Source organism: Peromyscus californicus, unplaced genomic scaffold (assembly GCF_007827085.1).
Source record: "Peromyscus californicus insignis strain IS unplaced genomic scaffold, ASM782708v3 Scaffold_7__1_contigs__length_154581171, whole genome shotgun sequence".
NCBI classification, from domain to species: Eukaryota; Metazoa; Chordata; class Mammalia; order Rodentia; family Cricetidae; genus Peromyscus; species Peromyscus californicus.
Window position 1 is genome coordinate 17,383,607 of NW_026294595.1, and position 16,590 is coordinate 17,400,196.

The 16,590-nt window shown below is 42.9% G+C and overlaps 1 protein-coding gene across 1 annotated transcript; it reads left to right on the forward strand.

The window, feature by feature from the left end:
- The first annotated feature begins 1,206 nt into the window (after positions 1-1,206).
- On the forward strand, positions 1,207-3,186 carry LOC128100398 (sperm motility kinase X-like). The gene has a single exon (XM_052722523.1). The coding sequence runs from the start codon at positions 1,207-1,209 to the stop codon at positions 3,184-3,186; it is 1,980 nt and encodes a 659-aa protein (XP_052578483.1).
- Positions 3,187-16,590: the final 13,404 nt, after the last annotated feature.

Genomic DNA, 16,590 nt, shown 5'->3' on the forward strand with positions numbered 1-16,590 from the left:
GGCTTAGCTCCGCACTCTGATCTTCAGGCAAGCTTTATTTGTTAGATCACAAACAAAATATCACCACAAGTGTGAATTCTTCTTTAAAGTCTGATAGAAATCACCAATGAGTTTGTCTGGCCCTGGACTTTTTTGTTTGTCAAGAGATTATTTTAAATTGCTATTTCGATTTTGTTGCTTTTTTTTTTTTTTCTGTTTTAAATTAGTTCTTTGAGAATTTCATACAATATGTTTTGGTCATGTTTATCCCTCCCTCCAATTCCTCCCAGATCTTCCATACTCCCTTTCCTACCACCCATATTTGTGTCTTTTTGTTTTGTTTTTCACCTTCAAATACAGTTTCTGTTGTCCTTATACTCTTGGATATATGGCCTTCCACTGGAGAGTGGTCGGTTCCACCTACCAGGGGCCACACCCTTAAAATGTGTTCTCCCTCTCCTGGAATCTATCAGTTGTCAATAGTTCATCAGGGGTGTGACTTCTTGTCCCACCTCCCCTCTTCATGCAGAGATTTTTGTCTGGAGTGAGCTTAAGCAGGTCACAATGCTGTAAACTCAGATGGGCAAGTGCCCTGCTTTGTGCAGAAAACAGTTTGTATTGTCATCCACTGCCTCTGACTCTGACAGTCTTTCAATTTAGGTGCTTTATATCTTCTTAGTTGAGTTTTGATAGCTAATATGTGTCTAGAAGTTTATTCTAGATTTTTCCAATTCACTGGAACATTTTAAAAACATTCCCTAGTGATTGTCTAGATGTCTGGATTTCAGTTGTATCTCTGGTAATACCATGTTATTTTGTCTCCCATATTATTAACTGGTATCTTAAATTTTTCTATTAGTTTCTTATTTTGTCTCTAATATTATTAACTTGTATCTTAAATTTTCCTATTCGTTATTTTGGCTAAGATTACATCAGTTATATTTATTCTTAAAATAATCAAGTCTTTGTTACATTGGTCCTTGTATTATTTTAGTTCCCATTTCATCAATTTCTGCTCTGGACTTGAGCATTTCTTCTATGTCTCTTGGGTTTGGCTTGTTCTCGTTGTCCTATGACCATGACATGCATCATTAGGTTATTTTGGACATCCACCTTTTTTTAACTGCAGGAATTTATAGCTATAAATGTTTCTCCTAGACCCGCTTTTAATTAATTTTTATCTTGCATCACTAGTTGGTGTTGGTACGAGCATTTATATCAACAAAGATGAGGAGGTGGGAAATGGGTCAAGGCAACACCCTACGGTACAACTCCTTTGATGAAGAGGCTTTGACAGAGCACTATAAAATCCTAAAGACCCTTGGCCGGGGAGCATTTGGAGAAGTAAAATTGGCTAGCCATCTACTCACCCAGACAAAGGTAGCAGTAAAAGTTCTTCCAAAAAGTGCAAAGAACAGATTCATCAAATCAGAAATTGAAATAATGAAATCTCTAGACCATCCCAATATCATTAAACTTCTGCACATAATCGACACCACAAATAACACTTACATGGTTATGGAACATGCCCCAGGCGGAGAGCTGATGGGCAGGATTGTGGAGTTTGGCTACCTACAGGAGGAGGAGTCCCGTAAGGTATTTAAACAGATGGTATGTGCCCTCCAGTATTGTCACAAGAAAGGGATTGCTCACAGGGACCTAAAGCCTGAAAATATTTTAGTGGATGGCAAAGGCAATATAAAACTCAGTGATTTTGGGCTGGGCACCATGGGGAAGAAGCTAGCATATTTCTGTGGGACCCTACCTTATTGTGCCCCAGAACTCTTTGAAGGTGGAGGCTACGATGGCCGAGCAACCGACATCTGGAGTTTGGGGGTTGTACTCTACTTTATGTCGACAGGGTGCCTCCCTTTCAAGGGAGTTACTATTGGGGTACTAAAGGACAAAATCTTGGCAGGAAAGTACTCTGTTAAATTCAAGCTGTCGCCAGAGCTTTGGGATGTTATTGCTAAGTTGTTAACTGTAAATCCTGGACAACGACCAAGAATAGGTGACGTTGTGGGCTTTCAATGGCTGAAGCATGGCAGTGAAGGTTCTCCCAATCCCTTTAGAGAGAACAATGAGGACAGCTACCCAGACCCCACTGTGATGGTCATCATGGGTGTCATGGGTTATAAACAAAGAGAGATACTAGAATCTTTACAGGAGAAGAAGTTTGATCAAGTGATGGCCACCTACTTGATTCTTAGGCAGCAGTCACCCTGGGGAGATGACATTATAAAAGCTCTTCAGCCCAAGCAGGCTGCTGGAACCTTGAACCGTATTACAGGCCTTCCTACAATACCTAAAGTGACTATAAAGAGGGGATCTAGTGTCCCTATCCTTCCCACTTCTTCCATGTTGCCCACTCTCCCTGAGAGTCCTGAGAATGATAAAAAGGGGAGGTACAGTACGCCTCCCGCCCTGAACTGCCCTAACAAGAAAACAGACCCAGTTCACAGAATCTGCCCCCAGCGTGTACATGAGGCTACTTTCATGAACAGCTCCTCGGGGGATTCAGAGAGCACTATTAACACCTCCGATGAAATATGTACCAGCGTGTCTTCAGCACTGGAAACTTATTCCAACAAGTTATCCCGGAATGTGTCCGAAGCTGGCCCTAACAAATCAAAGAGCAAGGTGTCCTCACAGGATGTTTTATCTCATCACACCCCAATGGAGGAAGTTCAGTGCAAAGACGGCAACACATCAGGTGAAATTATTGGCTCATCTCTCCCACAAACCTCACCTCAGGAGGACCTCAGAGGACAGCCCCACAGCGTGGCTACAGCTAGTCGGAGAGGTGAAAAGACCAGTTCATCTCTCCCACAAACTGCACTTCAGGAGGACCTCAGAGGACAGCCCCACAGTGTGGCTACAGCTGCTTCAAAGAACAACATGACCTCACAGGATAGATCACCCCCATTCTCCAGCAAGGAGGCCCAGGATGAGGATCTCATTGTACAAGAAAAAGACCTCAGCCCATCCTCCCCAGAAACATCCCAGGGATACTTCAGTGGCCAGTGCCAGATTGCACCCAGAGCCCCCTTTAGAAAGCGGATTTGGAAGAGCCTAAAGAGCAGGATTATAAAAGGCCTGAGAAGTTTATGTTGCTGCTTACCAACAGAAAAGAGGGAGCGCCTAGGCTGCAACAAAATCCTGGCTGTGAGCTTAAAGGGCCATGGAGGGAGCCAAGGCAACAGGTAGGTGGAGGGGCTCCAATGCACTTTTGTATCTAGGCCTCTTTTTTTTTAATGATCTTTTCTTTAAAGAAAAAAATATTTATTTACTATATGTGTGTGGAAGTTAACATGCAGGAATCAGTTCTGTCTTTACACCATGTGGGTCCTAGGGAATGAATTAAGGTCCCTAGGCTTGGGGTCAAGTACCTTTACTCAGTATGCTGTTTCCTGGACTAAATGATATGCTTTTAAATAAACAGATTATAGGAATAGGTGATACTATATTATCACACCAGAAAGCAAATCCCACAGTATCCTTCCTGAGAAACTTGACCTAGATGTAGACAGACAGCAGAGGATAGTGTCCCGAGGCTGGGCATGGATGAGGAGAAGGGTTGGTGAAGAGAGCAATGGGACAGGCGCTCAGGAGGAATCAGACTGCACAGGGCCAGCACAGCTAAGCAGAAGACCTGCGTGCTCTCCTAAGAGGCCCCTTTCTTGTGTCTATTTCAAGTGCTGTTGGAGCACTGTGCTCCCCATAACTGAAACCAGAGAGTGGAGAGCAGCATGCTGAGGATGCACACGGGCGCTGGAGAGAGCCAAGTAGGAAGTTCAGATGGCTGTGTGCCATGGGAAGCTGTGTTCATATCACAGGCTGAAACTAGGAGCAAAGTGTTCCTGTGTCTGCAGATGAAGACTGGGGAGGAGGGGGAATGCCACACCTTTCTCAGATCACCTGGACCCTGAGGACTGAGAAAGGATTCTGGGAGGCAAGTCTCACAGACTCATGATCCTCCTGACTCTCCCTTGCAGGTAGGTTCATGATGGCTCTTGGTGCCACAATTGTGCCAGTAAAGTGAAGCACTCTGTGGGACCCGAGATCCTTTAAACAAGGATCCACGGAGTGCTGTGATCATTAGGAAAACAGGCCTCAGAGGACCTTCCACGCACAGTGAGATGATCAGTCCAGCTACCTGTCTCCAGGTGTACCTGTGAGCCATTAGAAGAGACAGCGACACCGGAAGCAGAGGAGGACCCCAGAGGGCCTGCCCAGTTTGTGTGCGTTCACGATGAATATTGCTGACCAGGTTGGAGCCAGACACAGAGGAACGAATTTGCAGGGAGTGTCCATCTGGTGCTCATTTGGGAAGGTAGAGTGTGTGGCAACAGGTGAGTCCATTAGTTATGGTGCGGCTCTCAGCACCATCCTGAACTACTAGACAGCTTGCTTCCCGTCCCCACCAGATCCAGACACCTTCACAACACACCCCAGCACTATTACTGTTGAACTGCTTGTTGCTTTGCAATCTGAGTCATATGGATGCACTCCTCTGTACTCTGTATCTGGACAGACAGGGACACACACACACACACACACACACACACACACACACACACACACACACACTTCTCCCAAATGTACCTCATGCACAGTTGACACTAGTGAAGTTTGCTTGAATGGGAGAGGGCTCCCATTCAAGCAAGATAATTTCATATTTCATGTGATTTCCCTCCTGGAAATGCCTCAAATCCTTCTAACTCAGCCTGTTCCTGTCTCCACCTCCAACACAATCACTTACCACCCTGCTCTATTGCTTTGCAGAGCCATGTGAAGCCAGCACAGGCCATGGTGCACATTTTGCCCCAGGACATCCGTTCCTGTGCAAGGTAAGGCCCACCAGCTGTGCTTTGAGTGGAAGCAAGGTGAGGTCTGGAGTGTTTGACAGTTGAATTCAGAGATGGAGCTGAATCTATCCAAGCATGATCGTGGATAGAATCTGTTGATGGGAAAACAATGGCAACCCCAGGCCTGACAGTGAGGGCTTCCTCTGGGGTGGCTCATGGTCTCTTGCCATATTCCTACCTCCTAAGATAACTCAGAGACAACTAAAGTGATTTAAGAGGTCAAATCCACACCCCTCCTTAGGCCCACACTCTAGTGTACCCCAAAACCACAATTTAGTACACCACAAGATACTATTTTCAACAGTACCTCTCACAAAGATTCAGCTGTTTTCTTTCTGACATCCTGTAGGGACATTGCTGTTGCTGAGGCTTTGTCTCCAGGCATCAGGCTGGGAAAATCCTTTGCTGCCTGTGTGACCCTATGCTGGGGCTACCCAAGAGACTCCTGGGACTACACTCAGCAAGGGACATTTTCAACTGGATGGTGCTTAGAGCAGGAGATGCCACTCAAGCCCTAACACACTGGATGGAAGGGGGACACACAGGTGATGCTCCTCTGCTCAGGCCATGGGGAAGATGTGATTTGTTACAGGATGATGGACAACTGAGCATTTGGTCATCTTACCAAAATGCCTTGTTATCAGGTCTCCTTGATAAAAGAGGCTTCTTCTGATTGACAGAGAAGTTGGGCCAGAGACTTACAAGCAGATGGACTAAGAGCAACAAGAGAAAATGTCTACTGATGCAGGTAGCACCCAGGCCCTTGTACTAACCCCTTGTTTTGGGGGAACAGTGTCTGAGGCAGCTCGGAGACTTACCTCACTGAGGGTGATGCCTCTCTTCTCCTGTCAGGAGCCATGTGATGGTGAGGTGCTTCTCAAGTCCCCTCCATCTACTGCATGGAGTCAGCTGTTCCCTTGATCACCTAGGCAGGGACACCACTTCTTCATCCCAAATACTGCCGGCTGCAAGGGACAGACATAGAGAACACTGACAGCAGTTTGAGGGCTTTTATAGTGGGGCCCCTTTTAGAGAGTGACATCAACCAATACCTAGAGAACTGAACCATGAAGACAGTCTCTAAGGAAAGGTCCTAGATAGTGAGAGCTGAGTGACTGATGACTTTATGCATTGTGTATCCAGGTGAAGAGCAGCCATCAAGGATATCCTCAGAGAGCTGGGCATAAGATTGCTCTGCAGAAGTGTTACCAAGAAAGACAGGCACTGGACAAAAAGATACACGGCACAGTATGAATAAAGATACTGTTTTCTTGTTACAATAAATTCCTTTGTATATTTGAACCACATGCTCTGATGTCCTGATTTATATCTGTATGAATATTTTGATAGTGGAATTGGTCAGCATGTATATCTTCTGAATTTCTCCCTGTGGTGAGAGCAGCCCCATTCTGCATGATGTACTTTGGTCTTCATTCTGTGCATTAGATCTCTGCCCTCTTCCTCCTACATACTGCCTCGTCTACATCCTGGAAACATCTCTCCATCCCGCTATTATCACTAATGGAGAGTTTGTTTTAGGCTCCACATACGCAGTGTTCCTCTCTTCTAAGGGTAAATTTTTCTTAGCATAAAGTCCTTCAGGTTGACTCAAGTTGGCCACAAGTCTCCGTATTCCTCTTCCCTTTCTTTCTCTGAGACAGGGTCTTGCTGTGTAGCCTAGGTTGACCTACAACTCCTGATACTCCTGCTCAGAGTCCTGGGTACTGGGGTGACAGGTTTGTACCTCCTAAATCATAAGGCCTAATCACATTCTTCTTCAACGGACATGTGGATGTAGGGTAGACACATTGTTAAAGGATTAGGTTTGGATTCATTTTGAAATACTTCCAACTTTCTCTGCAGTTGTCCTATCTCAGCATCATCAAAAAGGTCCTTATATTTGGGTGTGGAAATGCTCACAAAACGGCCCTGACTCCTAATCACAAGGCATTGCCTTTGTGTAGCCTGTAACCTGCTTCCCTCCTCAATTTGTATTTCTGCCCTGCCATTTGTATCTTGTTGAGGGGGCAGAGTTTCCTTCAAGGGACAAGGGATGCTCTGTGCTCCCATGTGAATGAGAGACTGAGAGGCTTCCAAAATGACAGGAGCCCTGGCCACCTGCAACCAAATCACTGTCAGAAGAAATTCAAAAAGCAGCTCACTTCTCTTCCTGTGAGACACAGCCAGCATCTGTCATCTGGCAGGTCTGGTTTTGGTTTTGTGAGGATTCCTGTACTGTGCTGTATCAGTTCACCCCTCGATGCATGCCGGTTGACTACATAGCCTGCCTGTCATGAATAGGTCTCAGATACATGGGGTAGTACACAGGTCTCTTTGGCATCCTGACCTCCTTTCTTTTGTTATGTCTAGGATATTGGGATGACTGGATCACAGGGCAGACATGGTTTTATATTTTGAGAAATCTCTGCACTGTGTCTCATGATGGTTGTATCAATGCTTGCTCTGCCAACAATGTGCAAGGGTCTCCAATTCACACACAGGCAAATGTATTTTCATCTTTTGATAATATCCAAATTAGTTCATATAGTGACATTTATGACAACTCATTTATCAATGGTTGGCCATATTTCCTGGACAAATGGAGTTTAATTCACAAAGTTCTAACCTATGTCTCTATCTTGGTGAGTTTTCCCTACTTTTCCAATAGTAATTTCAGATTATCAGGTCTTACATTAAGGTAGTTGGTCCATTTGGAGTTGATTTTTATGCAGGCAGAGAAATAAATATTGTGAGGATTTATCAAGGCAACCCCATGTAGCTAAAAAGGGGGTTTATTTTGGGGTAACTTTTAGCCAGTAAAGGGGTTGGTTACAGGATCTGGGAGAGGTGAGGTGAAGTCCAGCGGGGTTCTCTGGAGAACTTTGATTCGATCTGTCTTCCAGCATCCAGGATCACCAGGAACCAAGATATCTGGCACATCCGGATCTTGGGTCTTAAGGGCTCCTGTCTCAGCTCCATCCCAGGGACAGGTCATAGGTAGGCATGGCAGTTACCGGAAGCCTCACTAGTGAGGGCGTAGTACTTCCAGGTCAACGTTGGAACAGAACCCACCACTGAAAGGATGAATGGTGCTGGTTGGAAGAGTCATGGGCCATGGCTACCAGAGTTAGAAAGGGCTTTATTAGAAAGAAGAGGGGATAGGAGGGAGAAGCCAGGCCTGGTAGGGGAGGGAAGCAGGGCAGAGCAGACAGCAGAGAGGAAACAGAAAGAGAGGGTGGGGGTCCGTGTCCGGCTTTTTAAGGCAGGGACATAGTCGCCTGTGCTCCCTGATGATGTAAGACGTTAGAGGACGTCTCCCGGAAGAGGGAGAACAGAATCCTAAAAACTACATCTCCTCCTTTTGTCTAAATAAAAAAGTTCCAACCTAATACAAAACTACATACAATAGGAATTATTATCAAATATTCTCCAGGAGGAATAAGGGATAACGACCTGGACAAGATAGGACCACAACCAACACAAACAATATCAAACAAGAGACCCATACTAAAATATTAAAATCCAGAGAAGTCTGGAGCATAGGTAAAGTGTATGCTACAGAGATCATTCCAAAAGGTATCCTATCCTAAAGAACCTAAATCTCATACTTAATATGTTCTAGCTAAGATACAAGAAGATTGTAACTATAACTGTTGGTCTTCAATCCCATCAAAGACCTGAGAAGAAATACAATAATACCTGAGAAATGGGAGAAGGATGCAAGCAACTTTCGGGAGTCTTGCAAGAGTAGACAGAGACAGCTGGCAGCCTGGACAGTCACCTAAAGTTTCTCAGTATCATTGGTGCATTCAAATTGGCTAAAGGCCTAGAGTATCTGTCAGACCATTTTACTGTCAGCAGTGGAGGCAAGGGCAATTCTCTTCCCAGTGGGCCACTTTGTGCCAAGGTGAAGAAAAACTTCCAAAGGGAAATGTCTCAGAAGCCCAACATTCTCTTGGGATCAGATCAGTGCTGCCAGGAGCAATTGTGTCTCACGTCAACAGAATTCCAAGTTATCAAAACATTTAAGTGCCGTATTCTTCAGGTCTATGAAGTGTTTGAAGACTACTTTTCCATCTGACCTATGTACTTGTAAATCTGGACAGCCTAACTAACATAACTATAGAGATGACAAGCATGGGTGACTATAAATCTGTAAGTCTTATCTACCTAGATAACCTAAGGACTAAGGCCTCATGTATACAGAATAAATAGTCTGTAAGCAAATGTATAGTAAAAGGACAATGACCTCAAAATTGTGACAATACACAAAGTAGCTGAAGCAGAGATAGGAATGTATGGTGCAATATGCAATATGACAATAATCCTAAATATGTAGCAATATACCAAATATCCTAAACAGAGGTAGAACATACATACAGTATGACAATTATAATTTTACATTTGTATCAATATACAAATACTTCAAACAAGAGTAGAAATATATGTACATTATGACAAATATGGTTCTGTATTTGTTTCAATATACAAATTATCTGGAATAAGAATATAAAAATAGTTTATATTTGTTTCAATATATAAGAATCCATAACAGTACAATTTATCTAAGGCTGATATTTTACTAAATTAGTTTATTAGTATATACAATAATCTACCTTAATATTCTATACTTATCCATTCCTCTTTTTTCTTTTTTTAAGGGGAATACTGAGTCCAATGTTTTCTTCCACCCCCAACCTTATAGCCATTATCCATAACTCTCAGAAACATAAAACCTTTGGGAAAATGGGCATTGTTTTCTTAGAATTGCATCCTGTTGTTCAGAAGGCGATTGCTGTTCAGGGGGCAATGGTATCTTTGTGGGGGCTTGTAAGAAAGCTCAGATAGCTAAGTCTTAGTAGGACTAACTGTAGATTCTGCAGCCAGTCTTAGAGTAATGGGTAAGATTATCTGAGATTCCGGCTAGAAGTGTAGTATGATGATGAGTACTATGGCATCATTCTGAACTGGGTAGAGTTGTTGTGGGGCCCCATCTTCCTTCTGGAGACTTCAAAGATTGATATTGGAAAAAATTATTTTTTTCTTGTGAAAAACTTGAACATTATTAATATCAAAATGGGAAGTTTGGATTTAAACATAACATGACATGTATGTGAGGATCCCAGGTATTGCCTTTTTTTGTACAATGTGAGGAAGGACCCATTCAGTCATATTTATGAATTTTATTCTCTTGCTTTTGGGGTAATGGTTGTCAATCTCTCCCCAAAAGTTACTGCAGGCTCTCTGCCAGTATTCATTATCTTTCCATAGTGAGGAAATTTCCTCATTAGTGAAAGGTACTATAATTTCTGCTGGTGAAGGCTTAATTTTCCTTTTTGAATCAAATCAGGATCTTTTCTATATAAGTCTTTAACTTCTTACTTGGTTTATGTGGTAGAAATATCCATTCCAATATAATATCTTCCCTCTGCCTAAAAATACATGTGGTGGAATGTCTGAAGGGGTGTATGACCAGAATGCATTTAAGTTCTGGATTCACATGATCCACATGTACTTCTCAAATTGTCTTTTCTACTAGAGTCAATTCCTTCTCAGCTTTGGCTGGTAATTCTCTTGAACTATTTAATACTTTGTCCCCTTTTAAAGTATTAGCCAAATTTTGTAGTCCATCACTGGGTATTCCCACGATACCCAGTAAGTTGGAAATGCCTCCTAACAACTTTTGAAAATCATTAAGTGTCTGCAATTGATCTCTCCTTAATTGTACCTTTTGGGGGTCTAATTTTTTGTAGCTCTATCTTATATCCTAAGTAATTAATAGAATCTCCTCTTTGTAGTTTTTCAGGAGCAATTTGCAGTCCCCAGAGAGGCAAAACTTTTTTTTACTTCTTCACACATGCTTTCTAATATGCCTAACTTTGGATCAGCTAATAAGATATCATCTGTATAATGATAAATTATGGATTGTGGAAACTTCACATGAATTGTCTCCAATGGTTTTTGTACAAAGTATTGGCACAGGGTAGGGCTTATTTAACATTCCCTGTGGGAAGACCTTCCATTGATATCTCTTGTTTTGGAATTGTTATAATTAGGTACTGTGAAGGCAAATTTTTCTCGATCATTTTCTTGTAAGGGTATGGTAATGAAGCAGTCTTTTAAGTCAATAACTATTATAGGCCATTCTTTGGGTAGCAGAGAGGGAAAGGGCATCCCAGTCTGTAGGGAGCCCATGGCCTGAATTATTTTATTAATAGCTCTTAGATCTGTCAGTATTTTCCAATTACCAGACTTTTTTTTTTTTTTTCTAAATAACAAACACAAGAGAATTCCAAGGACTGGTAGATTCTTCAATGTGTTGAGCTTTTAACAGCTCTTGAACCAGCTGTTCTAAAGCTTGTAGCTTCTTATTTGTCAAATGCCATTGTTCAACCCAGACAGGTTTATTAGTTAGCCATTTTAAAGGTAAGGCTGTTGGTACTTCTGAGAGTTCAATAGCAGTTGTGCTCTGTTTATGTACAGACTGAATGGTCGGTGACTGTTTTTTATAGCATGTTATAATATTATTTCTAGAAACATGTATTGGTCTGTATTCCTTTTTTGAGAGTGTAGGAGTTTTAATCTGGGTATTCCACTATTGGAGCAAATCTAGGCCCTAAAGATTCACTGCTACATTTGCTACTTATGGCTTCAGCCTTCCTCTCTGTCCTTCTGGCCCTGTGTATTCAACTCATCTTGAACTCCATTTTATCTGAGATAGGGTTCCAATCCTTAGAATTTGGACTTCTACCTCTTGAAGAGACCAATCCGGATTCCATGATTTTGGCGTAATTACAGTCACATCCACACCCATGTCTACTAGGTTCTCCAGAACAATGCCATTAATTCGGATTCTAAGCTTTGGTCTTTGTTCAGTTATGGAAGTCTGCCAAAATATTCATTTTATTGTGTTCTTTGGAATTTTTGACTCATCTATCAGAGTTGTTCTATCATCCAGTACAATATCATTCTTTACATTAGGCATTGGTTTATTTAATTGTCCTGGAGAGGAATTTCCTCCACAGTGGCTGAAAATTTTTGGACCACGTTTGATTTGGGGGCCTGTAAGAACCCCACTGAGTGTTTCCCACTGGTAAAAGGGTTGCCTCATATATCTATTATTGATCTGCACTCATTGGTCCAATGTCAGCCTTTGCTATATCTTCTACATAATCCAGAAGGTTGGGATCTCCTGTTTGTGTTATTTCTTGGAGGAGTATTACTTCTAGGAGCACCCCATGTACAGTTTTTATTTATATGATGTGGAGTACTACATTTAAAAAATTTGGTACTCTGGGGTCGTCCTCCGTCTCCGGGAATTGCCTCTCATATCCAACTCATTACTATAGTTAAGAGTCTCAACACCATTAGTATACTGAATCCATTCTTCTAAAGGAGGTGATCTAACCTTTAATGGCATAAGTATTCTTTTGCATTCTGTATTAGCATTATCAGATGCCAAGGACTCAGTTAATACTTGTTTTAATTTTTATCTGACACAGCTTTCTTTATAGCTGTGGTCAGCCTTTGTAAAAAATCAGTGAAAGGTTCTTGCAGTCCCTGAAATATCTTTGTGTATACTTTAGTTGGTTTTCCTCGTTCTGAAAATTTTTTCCCAAGCATTTAGAGCTGCAGTATGGCATAGGGATACTGTATGCTCATCGTAAGTGGCTTGTATATTCCTATCATCAAAACATCCCTCACCAAAAATCTTGGGAGATCTCAAAACTGCTGAGTTTACATTGTTGCTTTGAATTTCTTGCCTTTCTCTCAACCAGCTTTTCCATTGTAACTGCTGGATATATTCTAGAACAGCTGAAATTAACTGATTCCAGTAATCTGGAATGATTCTATGTGAGGTAGATCATGAATTTAACATCTGTCTTACATATGTTGAGTGTATGCCATAATGACCATTGCTTCTTTCATATTTTTAAAAATCTCTCATCAAAATAGGTTGTAATATATATGCCACATATGGCTCAGGGTATCTATCATCTGTGGTCCTCTCATGGATGATGACAGGATAAGCCATTGTATGTGAGCCATCTGGGGATGTTACCCGTATGGTCTTACACTTCCGCCTATTAGGTCCCTTGTCATGTTTACTGAGAGTTTCTTCTGTGGCTTGCAAGAACAGATTTCTCATGGAATCATGCAACCTTTTATGTTCTTCTCAAACACATGATTCCATTGACCTTATTTTATCAGTTAATGATAATCTTTCTTCCTTAGAAAGTGTCTGAGTAGCGACAACTTCACCCTGGAGAGTTATTGTTCTATCCATTAAGTATTCATATTTATTATCAATAAAATCAAATCTGGCTATACGTTTATTATTAATGGACTGAAGTTCTTATATTAAGTTAGCAGATTCCAAACTAAGAAGCCTCTTTTGTAAATTATTATTACTATCTTGTAAATCCTGGTTAGCAGATTCCAGAGAATCTTTTTATGTAAGACTTCATTGCTATCTTTTAAAGCCTGTATCAGTCCCAATAATGACTCACCTTTGTTATTATTATTAAAACAGTATTTGAATGCTGTGTGAATTATTATGGTAAATGCCAAAATGGTACAGGCCATATATGCCTCATGAAGGTCGTATATTTCCAGGAAAATGTCGTTCATCATATGGGTAAAAACGTTTTCAAATTCTTGTGAAGTAATGTTTTCAGTCATATTACTCAAAATTGGTTGGTTGGTTTCTAGGTGTAAAATTATCAAGTACTCTTACCTGAAATAAAACACCGGCTTGCTTGTCTCACTGTCCTTTCAATGGTTTTTTTGGTTGTAGTAGCGCTTTTCAGCCAGCAGGTGACACTGGTGTAGTGCTAAAGTAGGTCCTGTTGAAGGCTTTGGCTGGCAGCAGCTACAGGCAGGAGCAGAGTGTCCCATGTGCATGAGGCAATTTAGGCAGATCTTACTGTGACTCCCTGGAGCTTTAGGGCCCGGCTTGGCTTTCATGACCTGCTTAGCCCTTCAGCACCCTTCTCTCAGCCAAGAGGCACCTGTGTGGGGTTGAATGGCCTGAGCTCAGGGCACCAAGAGCTCCAGGCAGCAAAGATGATGGCTGGCAGCCACGGCTCGGAGCATCTCTCAGTGCCTCTGCAGCTGAGGGAGCAGCACCCTTGGGGAGCCAGCTGGGGGGTGGTGTAGCATCTATTTTAACCAGGAAGCCTCTGAGTAGCTTCCAAGAGGGACAGTGAGACTGTGGAAGCCTTGGGCTGGGGAGAGAGCTGGGACATGGGGAAAGGGTGGAATGTCTCACTCACAGAGGCTTTTCTTGTCTGGTCCTGGTCTGGGGGCTAAGCTTGCCAGGGGACCTGGGACCAGACTTAGCTGCTCCCTTACTTTAGGAATGGAACCAGACACACTGTGGAGGTGCTCCTTGGCTATACAGAACTCAGCAGGTGGGTATACATGCCCATGAGCCAGGGAGAAAGGAAGGGAAGGGAAGGAGTAGTACCAGGTTGTTATGGGCTGAATGGGTAAGCACTTGTTCCCCAGGAGGGGCAGGAATTTTAAAAGACACGGGGAAGACGAGTCAGGGAAGCATGGGAAGTGTGGAAAGCATGCCACAGCAGCCACAGAGGAGGCTGAGGGTAGAGGCCACCCAGGTGTTTGGAGTTTGCCCCATGTGAGTGCCAGACATTGTGGGGATTTATCAAGGCAACTACACGTAGTTAAAAAGGAGATTTATTTTGGGGTAACTTACAGCCAGTAAAGGGGTTGGTTACAGGATCTGGGAGGTGAGGTGCAGTCCTGCAAGGTTCTCTGGAGAACTCTGACTAGATCTGTCTTCCAGCATCCAGGATCACCAGAAACCAAGAGAGTTGGCATATCCAGATCTCAGGTCTTAAGGGCTCCTGTCTCGGCCCTGTCCCAGGAACCGGTCATAGGTAGGCATGGAAGTTACCAGAAGCCTCACAAAGGGTTAATACTTCCAGGTCAAAGCTGGAACAGCTACCCACTACAGATAAAGATCTAGTTCATTCTTCCACGTTAAATGCCCAGTTTTTTCTAGCACCATTTGGGGTATACATAGAAAGTTGCAGGCCAGTCTGGGCTAAGTAGGAATACTGTATCTATAAATAGATAGATAGATAGATAGGTAGATAGATAGATAGATAGATAGATAGATACATAGACAGACAGGCAGATGAAAGAAAATGGAAAAGGTAGATATCAGAATTATCCCAGGGGCCTGCTCTGAGAAGATTCCTCCCAGAGTCCTAGGGAAGATACTACGTCTGGTGTGGGATTATCTTAGGGAAAAGAATCTATTTACACCATGCTCTTTTGTCTGTTTACTTTATTTCTCTAAGACAAAATTCTATTTATATAGCTTCAGTTCTGTCCTGACACTCAGCTCCTCTCTGTCCCTTCTCTTTCTGTCCTCTCATAGTTTTAGTAAGCTCCTATGCTTTCGATCTCATCTTTGTCTTCAGTTTCTCCATCCATGCTCTTTTCTTCTCTTCCTACTCTCTTGACCTGACCCAATCCTTATTCTCTACAAAAGACCTGCCTTGTTTCTTTCTCTCCAGGCACAAGACTCTCTGACCAGGAATTCTGCCTCCCCTTCACTCCAACCTGGATCTGCAAAAATCTTTTGTTCTGAGTCAAATGATCTGGAATGGCATTTGGCCAGTCTGGGGAAGGAAAGTCTGAGCTTCATTTGCACAAGAATCAAAGCTATGCATCTACAGTTTGCCTGTCTCCTAGGCTCTGTAGGGGTGTTACCTAGTAGATCAGCAGAAGGTCTGAGAAGCTTAACTGTTTGCCTATGGAATACCCAGGGTCCTGGGGATTTTGATATGTTTGGCATGGGATATCTGAGGGGAAAAAAATCTATGTACTCTTATGTCTGTTAACTTTATTCCTCTAAGACAAAATTCTATCAATACAGCTATAGCTCCGTCAGGCATTCAGGACATGATTAAATCTAGATGCACCAAGCTCTTTATCCATCTACTTTATTTCTCTGGTCTTAAGTCATGTCTACTCAGCTTCAGTTCCATCCAGTTCCCTAGCTCATAGTCCTTCTAAGGACTAAACTCCTATGCTTCTAGCCTCATCTTTGTCCTCTCTTTCCTTGTTCTCCATGTCCACTACTCTCTACTCCTGGCACTCAGAAATCTCTATCCAAGATCTGCTTACCCTCTACAGAACCTCTGTCTTTCTCTCTTCTCTCTTGCCATGCCATTCTGTCTGTCTCTACAGAAAAATGCCTGCTCTTTCTTTCCCTGGCCAAGTGGTTCTCTGGTTCTCTGCCTCCTCAGGAATGTTCCTCCACCCTACCTTGATGTATGAAAACTTCTTTTGTTCTTAGTCAGTTGCTCTGGAGAGCCTCTAGGCCTCAAGGTGAGGAGATGGTCTGAGCTTCATTTGCACAAGAAACAAAGCTCTGTGTCTATCACCTGCCCTGGGATAACAGACCCTGATGACCTCAGCACAGGAAAGCACCTCCTGCCCCTAATAGGATAACTGCTTCCCTACACTTGGGAAAGCTCACCTTACCCCTCACCATGGGTTTGGGAGAGCTGGCTCTGCCCCTCACCTGAGAGGAGTGGTCCCAGTAGCCTAGACTGACCAATTCAGCTGCCACCTAGGCACACATCCAGAGCTTGGAGTTGGCACAATCCAACAACCTGTTGGAGTGTGTGAAGGGACTGGTCCTGCAGAACCATAACTACAGGATCTCCATGACTCAGGGCAACAGCAGGATATCCTAGAGGAATGT

What these genes read in the sequence shown, in the direction of transcription:
- LOC128100398 (XM_052722523.1), top strand. Translation starts at nt 1,207, where the DNA reads ATGAGGAGGTGGGAAATGGGTCAAGGCAACACCCTACGGTACAACTCC.